We start from the raw sequence: 20,099 nt of genomic DNA on the forward strand, positions 1-20,099 counted from the left end.
GTCAAACCCAAGTCACCAGCTTGGAGAGCAGCTCGACTCACCAATTTACCTCCATGGCATTTCAGCATGGGCGCCATTGAAATGGGCGCCAATGACACGATTTCTATAGACACTGAATTTTTGTTAAACGATGACAGAGAACATACTATGTGCATTTGTATTTTCCTACTTATCAAGGGGGCAAAGGAACTGACCAATTGTTTAATATCCTAGGAGTCGAGAAAGGAGCATGTGTTCTTCTTTCGGTATGACGGTTCTCCATTTCTTATCCATCGCCTTAATCTCTCGGCCACGACAACTTTCTGGCCTTTTGGTAGACCAATAGATGGTCTACAACAGAATGACTGAAAAACAAAAAGAACCAAGGTTTAGCAATGCACAGTTTAGTTCCAGACCTCAACCAAAACAATACACCTTTCAGTGGGCGCCATTGAAAGCCCCAAGGCATTTAAGGTAGTTTTACAGACACTAGAGTTTTTGTTAAATTTACAATGACAGAGGATATACTATGTGCATTTGTATTTTCCCAATTATCAAAGGGGCTAAGGAACAGACCAATCGGTATGACGGTTCTCCATTTCTCACCATTTAAGGCAACAGGTCAATTCGGCAAACAGCAACCCTGAGTTAAGAGAATCAACGTTGTTGGCAGGACTCGAACCTGCGCGGGGAAACCCCAATGGATTTCTAATCCATCGCCTTAACCTCTCGGCCACAACAACTTGCTGACATAGATCAAAAGGTTAAAAAAAAAACATACGTCAACAGATATTAGTTCTACAAGCAATTATACCTCCATTGAATAACAGCATATACGGCAACAGATAGTCTACGACAGAATGAGTGAAAAACATGGCCTTAACCAAAGTCCTGTGCAATGGCTTGGCAGTCAAACCCAAGTCACCAGCTTGGAGAGCAGCTCGACTCACCAATTTACCTCCATGGCATTTCAGCATGGGCGCCATTGAAATGGGCGCCAATGACACGATTTCTATAGACACTGAATTTTTGTTAAACGATGACAGAGAACATACTATGTGCATTTGTATTTTCCTACTTATCAAGGGGGCAAAGGAACTGACCAATTGTTTAATATCCTAGGAGTCGAGAAAGGAGCATGTGTTCTTCTTTCGGTATGACGGTTCTCCATTTCTTATCCATCGCCTTAATCTCTCGGCCACGACAACTTTCTGGCCTTTTGGTAGACCAATAGATGGTCTACAACAGAATGACTGGAAAACAAAAAGAACCAAGGTTTAGCAATGCACAGTTTAGTTCCAGACCTCAACCAAAACGATACACCTTTCAGTGGGCGCCATTGAAAGCCCCAAGGCATTTAAGGTAGTTTTACAGACACTAGAGTTTTTGTTAAATTTACAATGACAGAGCATATACTATGTGCATTTGTATTTTCCCAATTATCAAAGGGGCTAAGGAACAGACCAATCGGTATGACGGTTCTCCATTTCTCACCATTTAAGGCAACAGGTCAATTCGGCAAACAGCAACCCTGAGTTAAGAGAATCAACGTTGTTGGCAGGACTCGAACCTGCGCGGGGAAACCCCAATGGATTTCTAATCCATCGCCTTAACCTCTCGGCCACAACAACTTGCTGACATAGATCAAAAGGTTAAAAAAAAAACATACGTCAACAGATATTAGTTCTACAAGCAATTATACCTCCATTGAATAACAGCATATACGGCAACAGATAGTCTACGACAGAATGAGTGAAAAACATGGCCTTAACCAAAGTCCTGTGCAATGGCTTGGCAGTCAAACCCAAGTCACCAGCTTGGAGAGCAGCTCGACTCACCAATTTACCTCCATGGCATTTCAGCATGGGCGCCATTGAAATGGGCGCCAATGACACGATTTCTATAGACACTGAATTTTTGTTAAACGATGACAGAGAACATACTATGTGCATTTGTATTTTCCTACTTATCAAGGGGGCAAAGGAACTGACCAATTGTTTAATATCCTAGGAGTCGAGAAAGGAGCATGTGTTCTTCTTTCGGTATGACGGTTCTCCATTTCTTATCCATCGCCTTAATCTCTCGGCCACGACAACTTTCTGGCCTTTTGGTAGACCAATAGATGGTCTACAACAGAATGACTGGAAAACAAAAAGAACCAAGGTTTAGCAATGCACAGTTTAGTTCCAGACCTCAACCAAAACGATACACCTTTCAGTGGGCGCCATTGAAAGCCCCAAGGCATTTAAGGTAGTTTTACAGACACTAGAGTTTTTGTTAAATTTACAATGACAGAGCATATACTATGTGCATTTGTATTTTCCCAATTATCAAAGGGGCTAAGGAACAGACCAATCGGTATGACGGTTCTCCATTTCTTACCATTTAAGGTAACAGGTCAATTCGGCAAACAGCAACCCTGAGCTAAGAGAATCAACGTTGTTGGCAGGACTCGAACCTGCGCGGGGAAACCCCAATGGATTTCAAATCCATCGCCTTAACCTCTCGGCCACAACAACTTGCTGACATAGATCAAAAGGTTAAAAAAAAAACATACGTCAAGAAATATTAGTTCTACAAGCAATTATACCTCCATTGAATAACAGCATATACGGCAACAGATAGTCTACGACAGAATGAGTGAAAAACATGGCCTTAACCAAAGTCCTGTGCAATGGCTTGGGAGTCAAACCCAAGTCACCAGCTTGGAGAGCAGCTCGACTCACCAATTTACCTCCATGGCATTTCAGCATGGGCGCCATTGAAATGGGCGCCAATGACACGATTTCTATAGACACTGAATTTTTGTTAAACGATGACAGAGAACATACTATGTGCATTTGTATTTTCCTACTTATCAAGGGGGCAAAGGAACTGACCAATTGTTTAATATCCTAGGAGTCGAGAAAGGAGCATGTGTTCTTCTTTCGGTATGACGGTTCTCCATTTCTTATCCATCGCCTTAATCTCTCGGCCACGACAACTTTCTGGCCTTTTGGTAGACCAATAGATGGTCTACAACAGAATGACTGGAAAACAAAAAGAACCAAGGTTTAGCAATGCACAGTTTAGTTCCAGACCTCAACCAAAACGATACACCTTTCAAAGGGCGCCATTGAAATGGGCGCCAATGACACGATTTCTATAGACACAGAATTTTTGTTAAACGATGACAGAGAACATACTATGTGCATTTGTATTTTCCTACTTATCAAGGGGGCAAAGGAACTGACCAATTGTTTAATATCCTAGGAGTCGAGAAAGGAGCATGTGTTCTTCTTTCGGTATGACGGTTCTCCATTTCTTATCCATCGCCTTAATCTCTCGGCCACGACAACTTTCTGGCCTTTTGGTAGACCAATAGATGGTCTACAACAGAATGACTGGAAAACAAAAAGAACCAAGGTTTAGCAATGCACAGTTTAGTTCCAGACCTCAACCAAAACGATACACCTTTCAGTGGGCGCCATTGAAATGGGCGCCAATGACACGATTTCTATAGACACTGAATTTTTGTTAAACGATGACAGAGAACATACTATGTGCATTTGTATTTTCCTACTTATCAAGGGGGCAAAGGAACTGACCAATTGTTTAATATCCTAGGAGTCGAGAAAGGAGCATGTGTTCTTCTTTCGGTATGACGGTTCTCCATTTCTTATCCATCGCCTTAATCTCTCGGCCACGACAACTTTCTGGCCTTTTGGTAGACCAATAGATGGTCTACAACAGAATGACTGGAAAACAAAAAGAACCAAGGTTTAGCAATGCACAGTTTAGTTCCAGACCTCAACCAAAACGATACACCTTTCAGTGGGCGCCATTGAAAGCCCCAAGGCATTTAAGGTAGTTTTACAGACACTAGAGTTTTTGTTAAATTTACAATGACAGAGCATATACTATGTGCATTTGTATTTTCCCAATTATCAAAGGGGCTAAGGAACAGACCAATCGGTATGACGGTTCTCCATTTCTTACCATTTAAGGTAACAGGTCAATTCGGCAAACAGCAACCCTGAGCTAAGAGAATCAACGTTGTTGGCAGGACTCGAACCTGCGCGGGGAAACCCCAATGGATTTCAAATCCATCGCCTTAACCTCTCGGCCACAACAACTTGCTGAGATAGTTCAAAAGGTTAAAAAAAAAACATACGTCAAGAAATATTAGTTCTACAAGCAATTATACCTCCATTGAATAACAGCATATACGGCAACAGATAGTCTACGACAGAATGAGTGAAAAACATGGCCTTAACCAAAGTCCTGTGCAATGGCTTGGCAGTCAAACCCAAGTCACCAGCTTGGAGAGCAGCTCGACTCACCAATTTACCTCCATGGCATTTCAGCATGGGCGCCATTGAAATGGGCGCCAATGACACGATTTCTATAGACACTGAATTTTTGTTAAACGATGACAGAGAACATACTATGTGCATTTGTATTTTCCTACTTATCAAGGGGGCAAAGGAACTGACCAATTGTTTAATATCCTAGGAGTCGAGAAAGGAGCATGTGTTCTTCTTTCGGTATGACGGTTCTCCATTTCTTATCCATCGCCTTAATCTCTCGGCCACGACAACTTTCTGGCCTTTTGGTAGACCAATAGATGGTCTACAACAGAATGACTGAAAAACAAAAAGAACCAAGGTTTAGCAATGCACAGTTTAGTTCCAGACCTCAACCAAAACGATACACCTTTCAGTGGGCGCCATTGAAAGCCCCAAGGCATTTAAGGTAGTTTTACAGACACTAGAGTTTTTGTTAAATTTACAATGACAGAGGATATACTATGTGCATTTGTATTTTCCCAATTATCAAAGGGGCTAAGGAACAGACCAATCGGTATGACGGTTCTCCATTTCTCACCATTTAAGGCAACAGGTCAATTCGGCAAACAGCAACCCTGAGTTAAGAGAATCAACGTTGTTGGCAGGACTCGAACCTGCGCGGGGAAACCCCAATGGATTTCTAATCCATCGCCTTAACCTCTCGGCCACAACAACTTGCTGACATAGATCAAAAGGTTAAAAAAAAAACATACGTCAACAGATATTAGTTCTACAAGCAATTATACCTCCATTGAATAACAGCATATACGGCAACAGATAGTCTACGACAGAATGAGTGAAAAACATGGCCTTAACCAAAGTCCTGTGCAATGGCTTGGCAGTCAAACCCAAGTCACCAGCTTGGAGAGCAGCTCGACTCACCAATTTACCTCCATGGCATTTCAGCATGGGCGCCATTGAAATGGGCGCCAATGACACGATTTCTATAGACACTGAATTTTTGTTAAACGATGACAGAGAACATACTATGTGCATTTGTATTTTCCTACTTATCAAGGGGGCAAAGGAACTGACCAATTGTTTAATATCCTAGGAGTCGAGAAAGGAGCATGTGTTCTTCTTTCGGTATGACGGTTCTCCATTTCTTATCCATCGCCTTAATCTCTCGGCCACGACAACTTTCTGGCCTTTTGGTAGACCAATAGATGGTCTACAACAGAATGACTGGAAAACAAAAAGAACCAAGGTTTAGCAATGCACAGTTTAGTTCCAGACCTCAACCAAAACGATACACCTTTCAGTGGGCGCCATTGAAAGCCCCAAGGCATTTAAGGTAGTTTTACAGACACTAGAGTTTTTGTTAAATTTACAATGACAGAGGATATACTATGTGCATTTGTATTTTCCCAATTATCAAAGGGGCTAAGGAACAGACCAATCGGTATGACGGTTCTCCATTTCTCACCATTTAAGGCAACAGGTCAATTCGGCAAACAGCAACCCTGAGTTAAGAGAATCAACGTTGTTGGCAGGACTCGAACCTGCGCGGGGAAACCCCAATGGATTTCTAATCCATCGCCTTAACCTCTCGGCCACAACAACTTGCTGACATAGATCAAAAGGTTAAAAAAAAAACATACGTCAACAGATATTAGTTCTACAAGCAATTATACCTCCATTGAATAACAGCATATACGGCAACAGATAGTCTACGACAGAATGAGTGAAAAACATGGCCTTAACCAAAGTCCTGTGCAATGGCTTGGCAGTCAAACCCAAGTCACCAGCTTGGAGAGCAGCTCGACTCACCAATTTACCTCCATGGCATTTCAGCATGGGCGCCATTGAAATGGGCGCCAATGACACGATTTCTATAGACACTGAATTTTTGTTAAACGATGACAGAGAACATACTATGTGCATTTGTATTTTCCTACTTATCAAGGGGGCAAAGGAACTGACCAATTGTTTAATATCCTAGGAGTCGAGAAAGGAGCATGTGTTCTTCTTTCGGTATGACGGTTCTCCATTTCTTATCCATCGCCTTAATCTCTCGGCCACGACAACTTTCTGGCCTTTTGGTAGACCAATAGATGGTCTACAACAGAATGACTGGAAAACAAAAAGAACCAAGGTTTAGCAATGCACAGTTTAGTTCCAGACCTCAACCAAAACGATACACCTTTCAGTGGGCGCCATTGAAAGCCCCAAGGCATTTAAGGTAGTTTTACAGACACTAGAGTTTTTGTTAAATTTACAATGACAGAGGATATACTATGTGCATTTGTATTTTCCCAATTATCAAAGGGGCTAAGGAACAGACCAATCGGTATGACGGTTCTCCATTTCTCACCATTTAAGGCAACAGGTCAATTCGGCAAACAGCAACCCTGAGTTAAGAGAATCAACGTTGTTGGCAGGACTCGAACCTGCGCGGGGAAACCCCAATGGATTTCTAATCCATCGCCTTAACCTCTCGGCCACAACAACTTGCTGACATAGATCAAAAGGTTAAAAAAAAAACATACGTCAACAGATATTAGTTCTACAAGCAATTATACCTCCATTGAATAACAGCATATACGGCAACAGATAGTCTACGACAGAATGAGTGAAAAACATGGCCTTAACCAAAGTCCTGTGCAATGGCTTGGCAGTCAAACCCAAGTCACCAGCTTGGAGAGCAGCTCGACTCACCAATTTACCTCCATGGCATTTCAGCATGGGCGCCATTGAAATGGGCGCCAATGACACGATTTCTATAGACACTGAATTTTTGTTAAACGATGACAGAGAACATACTATGTGCATTTGTATTTTCCTACTTATCAAGGGGGCAAAGGAACTGACCAATTGTTTAATATCCTAGGAGTCGAGAAAGGAGCATGTGTTCTTCTTTCGGTATGACGGTTCTCCATTTCTTATCCATCGCCTTAATCTCTCGGCCACGACAACTTTCTGGCCTTTTGGTAGACCAATAGATGGTCTACAACAGAATGACTGGAAAACAAAAAGAACCAAGGTTTAGCAATGCACAGTTTAGTTCCAGACCTCAACCAAAACGATACACCTTTCAGTGGGTGCCATTGAAAGCCCCAAGGCATTTAAGGTAGTTTTACAGACACTAGAGTTTTTGTTAAATATACAATGACAGAGCATATACTATGTGCATTTGTATTTTCCCAATTATCAAAGGGGCTAAGGAACAGACCAATCGGTATGACGGTTCTCCATTTCTCACCATTTAAGGCAACAGGTCAATTCGGCAAACAGCAACCCTGAGTTAAGAGAATCAACGTTGTTGGCAGGACTCGAACCTGCGCGGGGAAACCCCAATGGATTTCTAATCCATCGCCTTAACCTCTCGGCCACAACAACTTGCTGACATAGATCAAAAGGTTAAAAAAAAAACATACGTCAACAGATATTAGTTCTACAAGCAATTATACCTCCATTGAATAACAGCATATACGGCAACAGATAGTCTACGACAGAATGAGTGAAAAACATGGCCTTAACCAAAGTCCTGTGCAATGGCTTGGCAGTCAAACCCAAGTCACCAGCTTGGAGAGCAGCTCGACTCACCAATTTACCTCCATGGCATTTCAGCATGGGCGCCATTGAAATGGGCGCCAATGACACGATTTCTATAGACACTGAATTTTTGTTAAACGATGACAGAGAACATACTATGTGCATTTGTATTTTCCTACTTATCAAGGGGGCAAAGGAACTGACCAATTGTTTAATATCCTAGGAGTCGAGAAAGGAGCATGTGTTCTTCTTTCGGTATGACGGTTCTCCATTTCTTATCCATGGCCTTAATCTCTCGGCCACGACAACTTTCTGGCCTTTTGGTAGACCAATAGATGGTCTACAACAGAATGACTGGAAAACAAAAAGAACCAAGGTTTAGCAATGCACAGTTTAGTTCCAGACCTCAACCAAAACGATACACCTTTCAGTGGGCGCCATTGAAAGCCCCAAGGCATTTAAGGTAGTTTTACAGACACTAGAGTTTCTGTTAAATTTACAATGACAGAGCATATACTATGTGCATTTGTATTTTCCCAATTATCAAAGGGGCTAAGGAACAGACCAATCGGTATGACGGTTCTCCATTTCTTACCATTTAAGGCAACAGGTCAATTCGGCAAACAGCAACCCTGAGTTAAGAGAATCAACGTTGTTGGCAGGACTCGAACCTGCGCGGGGAAACCCCAATGGACTTCTAATCCATCGCCTTAACCTCTCGGCCACAACAACTTGCTGACATAGATCAAAAGGTTAAAAAAAAAACATACGTCAACAGATATTAGTTCTACAAGCAATTATACCTCCATTGAATAACAGCATATACGGCAACAGATAGTCTACGACAGAATGAGTGAAAAACATGGCCTTAACCAAAGTCCTGTGCAATGGCTTGGCAGTCAAACCCAAGTCACCAGCTTGGAGAGCAGCTCGACTCACCAATTTACCTCCATGGCATTTCAGCATGGGCGCCATTGAAATGGGCGCCAATGACACGATTTCTATAGACACTGAATTTTTGTTAAACGATGACAGAGAACATACTATGTGCATTTGTATTTTCCTACTTATCAAGGGGGCAAAGGAACTGACCAATTGTTTAATATCCTAGGAGTCGAGAAAGGAGCATGTGTTCTTCTTTCGGTATGACGGTTCTCCATTTCTTATCCATGGCCTTAATCTCTCGGCCACGACAACTTTCTGGCCTTTTGGTAGACCAATAGATGGTCTACAACAGAATGACTGGAAAACAAAAAGAACCAAGGTTTAGCAATGCACAGTTTAGTTCCAGACCTCAACCAAAACGATACACCTTTCAGTGGGCGCCATTGAAATGGGCGCCAATGACACAATTTCTATAGACACTGAATTTTTGTTAAACGATGACAGAGAACATACTATGTGCATTTGTATTTTCCTAATTATCAAGGGGGCAAAGGAACTGACCAATTGTTTAATATCCTAGGAGTCGAGAAAGGAGCATGTGTTCTTCTTTCGGTATGACGGTTCTCCATTTCTTATCCATCGCCTTAATCTCTCGGCCACGACAACTTTCTGGCCTTTTGGTAGACCAATAGATGGTCTACAACAGAATGACTGGAAAACAAAAAGAACCAAGGTTTAGCAATGCACAGTTTAGTTCCAGACCTCAACCAAAACGATACACCTTTCAGTGGGCGCCAATGACACGATTTCTATAGACACTGAATTTTTGTTAAACGATGACAGAGAACATACTATGTGCATTTGTATTTTCCTAATTATCAAGGGGGCAAAGGAACTGACCAATTGTTTAATATCCTAGGAGTCGAGAAAGGAGCATGTGTTCTTCTTTCGGTATGACGGTTCTCCATTTCTTATCTATCGCCTTAATCTCTCGGCCACGACAACAGGTCAATTCGGCAAACAGCAACCCTGAGTTAAGAGAATCAACGTTGTTGGCAGGACTCAAACCTGCGTGGGGAAACCCCAATGGATTTCTAATCCATCGCCTTAACCTCTCGGCCACAACAACTTGCTGACATAGATCAAAAGGTTCAAAGAAAAACATACATCAACAGATATTAGTTCTACAAGCAATTATACCTCCATTGAATAACAGCATATACGGCAACAGATAGTCTACGACAGAATGAGTGAAAAACATGGCCATAACCAAAGTCCTGTGCAATGGCTTGGGAGTCAAACCCAAGTCACCAGCTTGGAGAGCAGCTCGACTCACCAATTTACCTCCATGGCATTTCAGCATGGGCGCCAATGACACCCCCATGACATTTCAGGCAGTTTCACAGACACTGAATTTTTGTTAAATGAACAATAACAGAGCACATACTATGTGCATTAGTATTTTCCTAATTATCAACTAACTTTTAGTGAAAACAAATTTATGGAAATGTTTTGTGAACAATTAGTTTTATAAAGATCAGATTATGAGATCGTAAAATAAATGCCAGGTCTGTGTCAACCAAAAAGACTGCAATCCATCCAATATATCCCATAGTTATGCTGCTATTGGCCACGATTGCTGGGGGATCTCCCATGATGCACCTCTCCTCCCTCTGCTCTTTTTACGCTCCATGTACATTTAGCATTATTGCTGTCATTAACCTGCGTTTCCTAGTGTCAAGAGGTATCCTTTGAATGGTGTTACGGTGCTTGTTGTCCCCTCTTTTCTGTCCTCTCAAACCCCAGCTGGTCGATGCAGATGGCCGCCCTTCCTGGTTCTGGTGGAGGTTTCATCCTGTTAAAATGAAGTCGTTTCTTTCCAGTCGCCTCATGCACGCTCAGGACAGGGGACTGGACAGAAGATTTTGGTGCAATCTGTTGGTTTCCTTAGCTGGATAACTGTTTTTTAATTGGCTCTGTATGTATGAATTGGACTAAAATTTGAATTTAATTAATTGGATGTGATTGGATTATGATTACAATGAATTGAACTCTAATAGGCTTGAATTGGACTGTATTATTGAAGTGCCTTGAGATAACATTTGTTGTGATTTGGCACTATATAAATAAAATTGAATTGAATCCCCAAAAGAGAAGAAAACAAGTGAACAGATGTTCTTACAAAAAAAAAATCACATTTAAATTTATTCAGCATTTTACATGGAGCAGGACATCACAAAAGTAATCTTATAAATTAAACCCAACAAAATGTCCATTTTGTTGCAGAATGCATCACAAATATTCACATATTCTTAACAATTCCATTGAAGGGTAAGAGTTAACATGTACATATGTGCAAAGGTGATCTCATTCGTTCTACTGAAGCAATGATGAGACTTTACTGATCTTGTTCATTTGAAGAAAATCAACATATATGATCCAGTTAATCAGAAAAGCAAGAAAATTAACTCTCACGCAACAGACAGATGCTAATTTTGTCCTGGGAACGGTCTCTATCAGCAACACAGAGGAGGACAATAGTGTTCAGGGCTATCTAAACGTGTTTTAACATCTATTTTCCATGTGTTCACTGGGCCACAGCCAAAGTCTTCATGGCAGCTATTTTTAGAGCTGGCTCTGATAAGAATGAAGGCTGCGGTGAAATGTTTAGAGGTAATGAATACTGTACATCACTAAACAGACAGACAGAGAAAACATACTCCCAAGACATCTGTGGGTCTCCCTCAGGAGTCCTCAGTGGCGACGTCCAGCTTTCTCTGAGGGATGTAAACAGTTTTGGCGGCTGGGTGTCCACCAGTGGTTACCACGGCGGCCAGAGGTGAGAAGGAGACTGGTGTGTGAAAGAAGCTGTGTTGGGGAAGTCCGGTCCCTTTTGGCGTGGTCATCAGAGGCTGTACAAGACAGCGTTCAGTTAATTCACCCAAATTATGTGAAAAATGACATTAGAGACAACGTCCACATTACTCTGGGTTACATGCAGACCCCAGAAATGTTTAAGTTCTGCTGAAGGTCAGAACTTCAAACCCTACAAACCCTTTAAAAACACAAACTGACACCTTTACCATGACAGTGCAAGTCCAATATGTTTCAATGTAGTTCCTGAAGCAGCATTTTTGATGCAATACTATAGCTCTTTCTCCAGGTAATCAAATAGCTGACTCCAAGATTTTTTAAATATTTAAACTAATTGCATTACAACTTACAAAACCTACAATCTCACTTTAGTGCAAAAATATAAGACAAAAGACCCCAAAGCCACAGAGGACACTTTGCAGGCTGTGTACTCTGATGTACCTAAACTGACAGATGTGAAATCATAGTTTTTAACTGTTAACTTACCTGTTGAACACTGATCAGGGCCATTGACTGTGCGGATACGGCCTGCTGTACAGGCACAGGGGACACGGGTTTGATGAAAACCATGCCCCTCTGCTGCAGTGCTAAAGGGCTCGGCAGGGAGTTGGCGCGTTCGGGAGTCTGTGCCGTGACGAAGGTGCCTCCGGGGCTGGAGCTGGAGATCAGACCCAGGTTCTGCAGGGTGAAGTTCAGGATGGCAGGACTGGGGCTGTGTAGGCGGTGGAGCTGCTGGTTGGTGTGTGGAGAAGCGGCAGCAGCGGCGGGTTTGTGGAGACGCAGGTTGGTGGGTGTCATTTCCTGGGCTGGAGCAGGTCTGGAGCCTGTTGACAAAGCAGTCCTTTTTCTCTCTCCAAAGTTACAGTTTTAAAAAGCTAATTTGAAAAAACTTCTATGTAAAGAGACGAATCACTGTCAATGCTCCAAAGACTGATTTAACCAAATATAATAAAAAAATTTTTACTTTTCCCTTTTCTACATCATCGTATATTTGGGTTTTGGACATTTTTGTGCTTATTTGACATTCTGTAAAAGAAATTAATGCGAAAATAAAAATAAATCTAAGTAGAGATATGGATCTAAGTACTGGATACAAGAATCAGAAATGTTTTTCCCATACTGACATGAAGAAAACTCAAGTCTTGAGACCTCCACATGCATTTGTCACGTTAGGTTAAATATTTACCAGCAGTCGGTGTTTGGTAGATGTTGTAAGTGGGAGTTGAGGCCTTGCTGTTTTCTCCTCCTGAACCTTGAACTTCCTTGTAGCTGATGAAGGACTGCTGGGTGATTGGGATCAGGTATCCAGCCGGTACTAAAGTCTGGATGGGCAGAGTAAGACAACACAAACTGGTGAGCAGAACCAGGCTCTTAAATCTATATTCGTCTTCATTGAAATGCATTAGGCAGTGTGTATTATTATTAATGTACCTCAGTGTGGATTTGTCCAGGCGTGAGCGGTACAGCTCTGACTGGTGTTAATCCAGCCTCACTGTCAGAGTTTACTGCCTTGTCTTCTCTGTCCAGGAGGTTCTCCAAGCTCTGCTCTAGTGTCTGATTGCCTACAGTGCATCCAGGGGTGTTAACAAACTCTGGGTCCAGATGGAGGGCGCGCGGTGACGGCCGGCTGGTGAGTTGACTGCCACGACGGGCCTTCAGACGCGCCTGCAGAATCTCACACAGCTTCGGCGAAGTGTCCTAGAAAAGGCAAATGATAAAATGGGGGATAGACACAGGAAATACTGTGTCAGATCTGTTTCATCAGGAATAAAAATACTCTAACTCTCATAACTTGAGTTAAAAATCACTGGTCTTTGAACTAAAATAAAATTGTTTAAAGCCTCCATTTCATTTTCCTTTACCTTAAAGTTGGAGTCGGACCTCTTGGCTTTGGAGGGACTGCCCTGTGAAGCTGAATCCGAACACTGCCGCTTCAGTGCCAGAGGACTGACGTCCGACGCCTTAGAAACCAGATGGCTCTTAGCTGCAGACTGACCCGTCGGGCTTTGCCCGGTTTTATCCTCAAAGGTCATCGAGCGCACTGCAAGGCTGGTTGGCTGTGGCCTCACCAGTGGGTTTGTCCTGAGGGAGGAAGGTTGCAAATAGATAGCGTAGGGCCCATTCCCCTGCTGCTGAGGTAACAAGACGGGGATCAGGGGTGAACACTGCGCTGAGATGTAGGCGACGGAGCCCTTGGGCCGTCCTGTTAGCGGTGTGTGGGGGTTAGGGTGGACAGTAGTGTTGACTCCAGGCTCCTGAGTTGGTGTTAATAATGGAGCCTTAGGTGGTTCCATGGAAACAGAAGTGGTTGGCTGTAACCTTTCAGCAGCTGTGTTTCCCTCCGCTGCAGCAGCTGCAGGCCTAGAACAGAGAAAGTACTTTGACTTAACACCTTAGTCACAGGCTGAAAACCAACACATTCAGTTTACTCAAGTGATAATCCTAATTGCTTCAGTGGAAAGCAAATGGACTTCTTTTCAAGAAAGGGGGAAAAGTCCAATTGTCTTCAATTCAAGCTCTTAGGATTACCCAGAAACCAATGACTGATAAACTACACAAACAACTAAAAGGACAAGTGACCCTCTTGACCTGAGTAACCCAACTGCTTTATGGCAGATTATTGTCATAAGGTGTATTTTCTCTAGTCAGTCACACAGAACTGCACGGTGCAACAACCAAATGTTCACACTGTGACTGTTCAACATCAAATCATCTCAAGTGTCACTAAATGTAGCTTAGCTTTGAAGTTGCTGGTCAAAGGCATTACAATCCCCTTAAATATGAGCTGAGAATGACATTTTCACGCCATAGATTTCATTTATAGAATTGCAAATGGTGAATAAACGCATAACCAAAAGGAACCAGAACTTACGTGGACTCCTGGTCAAGTTCAATCTTGCAAATAGCAGCAAGTTGGGCCATTTTGCTTGGAAAGTCAGTGTTCGATGAATCACCTAAAGACAGAAGAGGAACAGGTTGTGTCATCGCTCGATTCATAAAGAGGAGAAGTAACCTTATCTGATCAAGCCTTTTCTGTACTTACTGAGCGTACACTTTATAGGGCTGCTGGGGGCGGAGTTAATCTTGCGCCGGTCGTCCTGAATGCTCTTGGCAAGTTTTATGAGGGAGGGGTGCCGGGTGAAGCTGCGTTTGCCCCTGGGCGAGGAAAACAAGTTTTTGGCACAATTTTCTACAGAAGCACGAGACTCGAGGATGCTTTTCTTCTTGGATGAGCATTCGGAAGTAGAGTTCACCAAGTCTGAAACAACAGTGTAATGACTATCAGATAAGTTGATGAACAACCAGCAGCAGTGACTGTTAGGTACAAACCGCAGAAGAGAAGTGTGACACTAAGCCCAACACTTAACCCAGCAATTCAATAGGAAGAAGTCTTGCGATACCTTTAACTTGTGGAAATTCCTGAGGACCAACCCATTCGAAGGCTGGTTTCCTTCCCCTCTCTTCTGTCACGTGGACTTTTTCAATGAGCTTTAGGCTTCGAAGCACATTAGCTATATCGTACAATCGCCGCACTTTGGCTGCAAGCACACAAACAAACGTCACTAGTGGTGATTTTAAAAACACATAAAAGGCACAAGGTTCAGGAATGGTGCATGCACGAGTGCATCAAAACCACACTGTGGAGGCTCCGCACTCACTCTTGAACTTGTTCTTGTCTTGATCTGCGACATGGTCCTCTCCTATCAGGATCTTGGCGGCCACATCCAAACTGACCACACGTGGATTTGACACCAGAAAGAGCATGACAAACTTCTGGCTCATCACCCGCAGAGACTTGTCTTTCCTGCTGTTCACGGAGGCTGGAAACAACAACAGATAAGTCAAGAAATGGAAACTCACAATGAGTCGTTTCATAAAAGCGAGTTGAAGAGTTAACACGATATAAATTTGATTCTTACACCGATGATATTCTGCTTCTCACCTGCTTTGAACTCGACTCCTGGTAGCTCCACGAAGAAGAGCTCTCTCTGTCCTTGCTCCCCGCTTTCCATGTCACCCACCACCTCATTCTCCTTCTCCTCCCCATCGAAGTCAAACTCTTTGTCCAGGATACGCAGCCGGATCTGCTGCATCTGCTGTCCGTACCTGTGCTCCTCACCCACCTGCTTCAAAATGGCCAGAGTCTCAGCCAGATTGGTTCGGCCGTGCCAGGTGTAGCGGTTCTTCGCCGAGCGGCTCACCATGTGAAGACTCTCCAGCACATTCATGATGTCGTAGATGCGCCGGCGCTCCACGCCTGTGTAGTTACAATTAAATAATAAACCGGAAAATTAAAAAGACAGTGATCAAAGTGGATTCAAATATCTAGAATGAGAGAACCGTGTATATGAAAACACATTGAACATAATATAAATAATAAGTTCAAAATATCCAACAGTGAGCTTTGTTTTGTCCATAATGTAACGCATATCAGTATACGATAAACACACTAACGGGATTATTATAATTAAGGCAACAGAAGACATACTGAGCTCAGTGGCCACATCATCCAGGCAAATGTCTTTAAGGGCCGAGTCCGGGTAATCTGGGTACCGGGCGAGGAATTTATGACAGAGCAATCCCAGACTCTTGTCTTTTCTGCTGATCATTTTCTCTGACTCTTCTCCATTTTCAGAGTCCTACAAGAAGACAGCAGATGAGTAAAGCATCCCCCCAACGATCTCGACTTATCAAGACTCATTGCAGTAACTTGTACCTGTGTTGGGTCGAGGCCATCCCGTTCATCGTTGTCCATGCAAAGCTCCTTTTCTCTGTTCCTGATCTCCGGACTAGCAGCACTGATGAGCATTTTAAGGTTGGACGTCGGTGTCCAGGGATCAACAGAACGTACTTCCCTTCCTTTTTTAGGTGTGGCGAGGGGACCCATTATCGGTTCTCGGTCTCCACTGAGACTGTGCACAAGCCTGCTGATTTCTTTGAGGTAGTTACTGGAACCGAATGTGCAACAAAATGATCATCCTAGACAAAAAGATGAAAACAGGAAATGGATTACGATGCACACAAGCGAGGAAGTTATATCTGAGACACATATTGTTTAATCTATATATACTGACCTTTGAGTAGGATTTGTGGGTCAGTTTTTGACATTAAAGGACTTCACTTGACATTATCCACTTTTAGACATGAGCTTAATAACTGTTATATTAGCTAATGTTGTCTTATTAATAAGGTACTTGCTTAAAGGAAACAAAAAACCGCTTTAAACTCATAGTTATATGTGCATTTTTACATTTTTACACTGATTTACCTTACGGTTGTTAAAAATATGTCAGAGAGCCAGTCTTACCGCTTTTTGATGATCGGTTAGCAACATTTTAAAAACAGCGTAAGAAGCGTGACTAAAATCAATATGCCACCGGTCAGTTTACATTTCTTTTCAATTTGCATATATGGTAATACTACTAAAACAAAAAAGAAATCACTTTAAAACAAATCAAAATAGCAGACTAATATTGGCGGTAACTGACGTACGTTCCATCGAATCGCTGGACCCAACGGACGGAAACGGTCCCGCCCTTTTTTTATGACGCAGCCAATGAGAGCGCGGCGCGAGACAGCTCAACGGAAGTAAAGAGTGTCCCGCGCACGTAAAATGATTTTGAAATCCTTGGCGCGGAACGCACGTACGGTAACAGGGGAGGCTTGTCTTAAACTTTTGAGACATCTGTGGAAAATACCGGAGTACCGGCAGCTTTAAAAGGAAGATGGCCGGTTGTTTCAACAGGCGACCTGGTTTAAAAACAGAAAACCTAGCTTGTTGTCATGTAGTGTCCATTGAGCGCCCACGGATTGTTCACGAAACAGAGTAAAACCGGATAATCCACTAACGTTTTCACACATCAACACACCTTACTATAAAGATCATGAATTTAACTGAAATTACTTGAGGGATAAAATAATCAGTTTACACACAGTTGACGTGGCGGTAACACAGCGACATCGAAACATTAGGTTAACTTAAACGACACATCTTCCTGTTTTTAATACAACTCTCAAGTGCTCCGAGATAAACCGAAGGCTTCTTACCCAAAATCCGCAAAGTAAACCTTTCTCATTGAAGGCTTTCCATGTTCGCGGGATGTTATCTCCAAATATGAGAGAAATATGAGTGGGAGCGCTAAATCTCAACAGAAGACCGCGATTTTTCCTGTAAACACAGGCAAAAGGAGCATCTGTAGATGGGACCTGTACAAAATGTGCGCCTCTCTTAATTTGTTTCCCTCCTTCTCGTTGTTGTTAAGCAGCAACCTTCAGAAAAACTTTGTCAGAGTTGTGAAAAAGTTTGCCCAGTTGTGGCGATGACCACCAGCATTTGGCCCGCCCCGTACGAGCATGCGCGCTCACGTTACGCCACACTTCCTCCCTGTCGTGAGGGAGGTGGGCCCTAATCAGGCACCCACTTTTCTTGTTATTTACAATGTTAATGATATTTTGAAGCTTAGTATTTCTAATTCAATCTAATTCCTGCATCGTAATTTCCCAAATATGTCATAATGGTGTTATACAGAGGCAAAGGCAGATTAATCCCACTGTGATCTATGTATGTAAAAGAGTACAAACTGATGTAGAAATGACCTGAATAAAAGACACACATAGAAAGAGATGTATTACGACCACAGTGACATATGGAATGGCAACGCAGAGAACAGATCATCACTGTGAAACACAAAACCCAATAATATATGCAAAATTATACATCAAATATGACATAAAATGGCCTCTAAAACTATCCTAATTTGACCAAAAATAACAACGAAGAGTTACAGACTATCAAATAGACCAAAAAGAGACATAAAATGTTGAAATGAAAAGACAGGGCACAGAAGATGACCAAATAAAGACACCTAAATCACCTAAATTTGATGCTAAATTAACACAAAAGACAATAATCAGAAGCAAACACTCAACAAATCTGCTCAGTTTGTGTATTTTAGTCCTCTGAAGTTCTTTCTTAATTAAATGAAAAAATACAATTATATCATATGACATCACCTCTATATGCAACATAAATTGTGAAACCGGTCCATGCCTGCATGTGCATGGCTGCATTAGTTTATTTAGATAAACCTGGGACATAAAACTGATGTTGGGTGGTTTTAACTTTACATGACTTACAGCTGGAGCACACGAAACTCTAATTTAAAAAAAAAAAATCCCTCCCTGGGGTATTTTAGCAGGAACAATCCAGTCACCCGTCTGCAGAACATGGCAAAGATGGCCTAAGCTCATGGCTACAGCCACAAAGAAGAAGTCGAGTAGACTATAAGGTTTGTTCGATATGTTAAATCAAAGAGAGCTTGAAGTGTTTGAGATGGAACCTTTTGGTCCTTTTTGGGGTTCATCTTTCGTTGGAAGCCTTCAAGACTTTTTGGGGTTATTGAAGTTACCATAAAATTATTTTAAAATTTGTACAGTGTCAGAACTGCAGTAACTAAAATAATAAAAAAAATCTTATCCCACAGTGGTGATATGTGTTGGAGAAGTGAGTCAAATAATAACAAAACACTAGTTTTAGGCGTGTCACCATAATGCTTGGCTGTGGTGTTTATTTGGTTTCTGGGTTTTAGGCAGGTTGAGCAGGTTTTCCAGGAAGCTTGGGGCGGAGTCTGGTTGGCTGTTGCTGTCACACCTGTTCCTCATCTGCCCTCGTTAAGATGCCTTCTTAAGGATCTGCAGGAGCAACCACTCTTCCTTCATTGTGCATCTCACTCTGGAGTTGCTAGCTAAGGAGTTTCATGATCATACAATGTTGGGATTGTTGGCAAGTGCTGCAGCACAAGATTAATGTAGTTTGCATGTCCAGATGTGGCAGATTTGTTAGAGCTCATGGATCTTTATCAGAAACATAGGGTGAAACAGTTCTTGTCATTTAATTTCTATTAAAGAGAGAAATAAATGTTTGACTCCTCACATTAGGACAGTGGTAAGGCATTACATGCATGGGCGCACATAATGACTAACCAAATTAACATAACCGTTCAGTTCAAGCCTTTGCATAACTTGGATTTACATGAGTAGATTACCATCTAATTTCTTCTGTCTGTTGGAGATATTTTTGTTGAAATTGGAAAAAAAATTGAGGCCAACTGGTCCACTTGTCCTTGGTTTACTGGATCCCAGTAAGTCGTGAGTTGCAAATCAAAAATTTGCACCACTGACCTGTGATATTGACAAATGCAGTTGCTGCGTTATGAGCTAATTTAGCTTCATAGGTTATTATTCCAGCAGATGAGGTCTGGTCTGCTTGACTGCTTCTTACCCCAAACCGTTTATGCATAGAAATGCCGCTGTCCATCAGCCGAAGTCGGCCACAAATGAGGAAAAACGACCCAACATTTATTCTGACATTTATGACACAATCGATTTAGGTCCGTACAGATCTGCAGTGTGAGCTTCACACTGTTGTCATAATGTAGGAGCCACACTTACTTTGAAGATAAACTGATTTTTGTTCATTTGCTTATGTGGAAATAACAGGTAGAAGGGACCTGCAAATCTTATATTTGGGTATAAAGT

General features: G+C 42.2%; 1 protein-coding gene and 10 non-coding genes across 11 annotated transcripts; all 11 read right to left on the bottom strand.

The window, feature by feature from the left end:
* Nucleotides 1-640: 640 nt before the first annotated feature.
* Nucleotides 641-722, bottom strand: trnas-aga (transfer RNA serine (anticodon AGA)). Its single transcript has one exon. It is a non-coding gene; the product is annotated as a tRNA-Ser (tRNA).
* An 806-nt stretch (nucleotides 723-1,528) lies between these two features.
* Nucleotides 1,529-1,610, bottom strand: trnas-aga (transfer RNA serine (anticodon AGA)). Its single transcript has one exon. It is a non-coding gene; the product is annotated as a tRNA-Ser (tRNA).
* An 806-nt stretch (nucleotides 1,611-2,416) lies between these two features.
* trnas-uga (transfer RNA serine (anticodon UGA)) lies at nucleotides 2,417-2,498 on the bottom strand. Its single transcript has one exon. It is a non-coding gene; the product is annotated as a tRNA-Ser (tRNA).
* Nucleotides 2,499-4,012: 1,514 nt separating this feature from the next.
* Nucleotides 4,013-4,094, bottom strand: trnas-uga (transfer RNA serine (anticodon UGA)). The gene has a single exon. It is a non-coding gene; the product is annotated as a tRNA-Ser (tRNA).
* Nucleotides 4,095-4,900: 806 nt separating this feature from the next.
* On the bottom strand, nucleotides 4,901-4,982 carry trnas-aga (transfer RNA serine (anticodon AGA)). The gene has a single exon. It is a non-coding gene; the product is annotated as a tRNA-Ser (tRNA).
* An 806-nt stretch (nucleotides 4,983-5,788) lies between these two features.
* trnas-aga (transfer RNA serine (anticodon AGA)) lies at nucleotides 5,789-5,870 on the bottom strand. The gene has a single exon. It is a non-coding gene; the product is annotated as a tRNA-Ser (tRNA).
* An 806-nt stretch (nucleotides 5,871-6,676) lies between these two features.
* On the bottom strand, nucleotides 6,677-6,758 carry trnas-aga (transfer RNA serine (anticodon AGA)). Its single transcript has one exon. It is a non-coding gene; the product is annotated as a tRNA-Ser (tRNA).
* An 806-nt stretch (nucleotides 6,759-7,564) lies between these two features.
* Nucleotides 7,565-7,646, bottom strand: trnas-aga (transfer RNA serine (anticodon AGA)). Its single transcript has one exon. It is a non-coding gene; the product is annotated as a tRNA-Ser (tRNA).
* Nucleotides 7,647-8,452: 806 nt separating this feature from the next.
* trnas-aga (transfer RNA serine (anticodon AGA)) lies at nucleotides 8,453-8,534 on the bottom strand. The gene has a single exon. It is a non-coding gene; the product is annotated as a tRNA-Ser (tRNA).
* Nucleotides 8,535-9,734: 1,200 nt separating this feature from the next.
* On the bottom strand, nucleotides 9,735-9,816 carry trnas-aga (transfer RNA serine (anticodon AGA)). Its single transcript has one exon. It is a non-coding gene; the product is annotated as a tRNA-Ser (tRNA).
* A 1,058-nt stretch (nucleotides 9,817-10,874) lies between these two features.
* On the bottom strand, nucleotides 10,875-17,916 carry e2f8 (E2F transcription factor 8). The gene is given in 13 exon segments (XM_072379973.1): nucleotides 10,875-11,599; nucleotides 12,048-12,385; nucleotides 12,748-12,883; nucleotides 12,993-13,259; nucleotides 13,424-13,945; nucleotides 14,424-14,515; nucleotides 14,605-14,820; nucleotides 14,963-15,100; nucleotides 15,221-15,382; nucleotides 15,505-15,819; nucleotides 16,051-16,201; nucleotides 16,279-16,541; nucleotides 17,610-17,916. Coding segments are annotated over 12 exon segments (2,676 nt in total). The 5' UTR covers nucleotides 16,450-16,541; nucleotides 17,610-17,916; the 3' UTR covers nucleotides 10,875-11,431.
* Between the last annotated feature and the right edge of the window lie 2,183 nt (nucleotides 17,917-20,099).

The sequence above is a fragment of the Leuresthes tenuis genome, unplaced genomic scaffold (assembly GCF_036924035.1).
Source record: "Leuresthes tenuis unplaced genomic scaffold, fLeuTen1.0.hap1 SCAF_2, whole genome shotgun sequence".
Taxonomy (NCBI): Eukaryota; Metazoa; Chordata; class Actinopteri; order Atheriniformes; family Atherinopsidae; genus Leuresthes; species Leuresthes tenuis.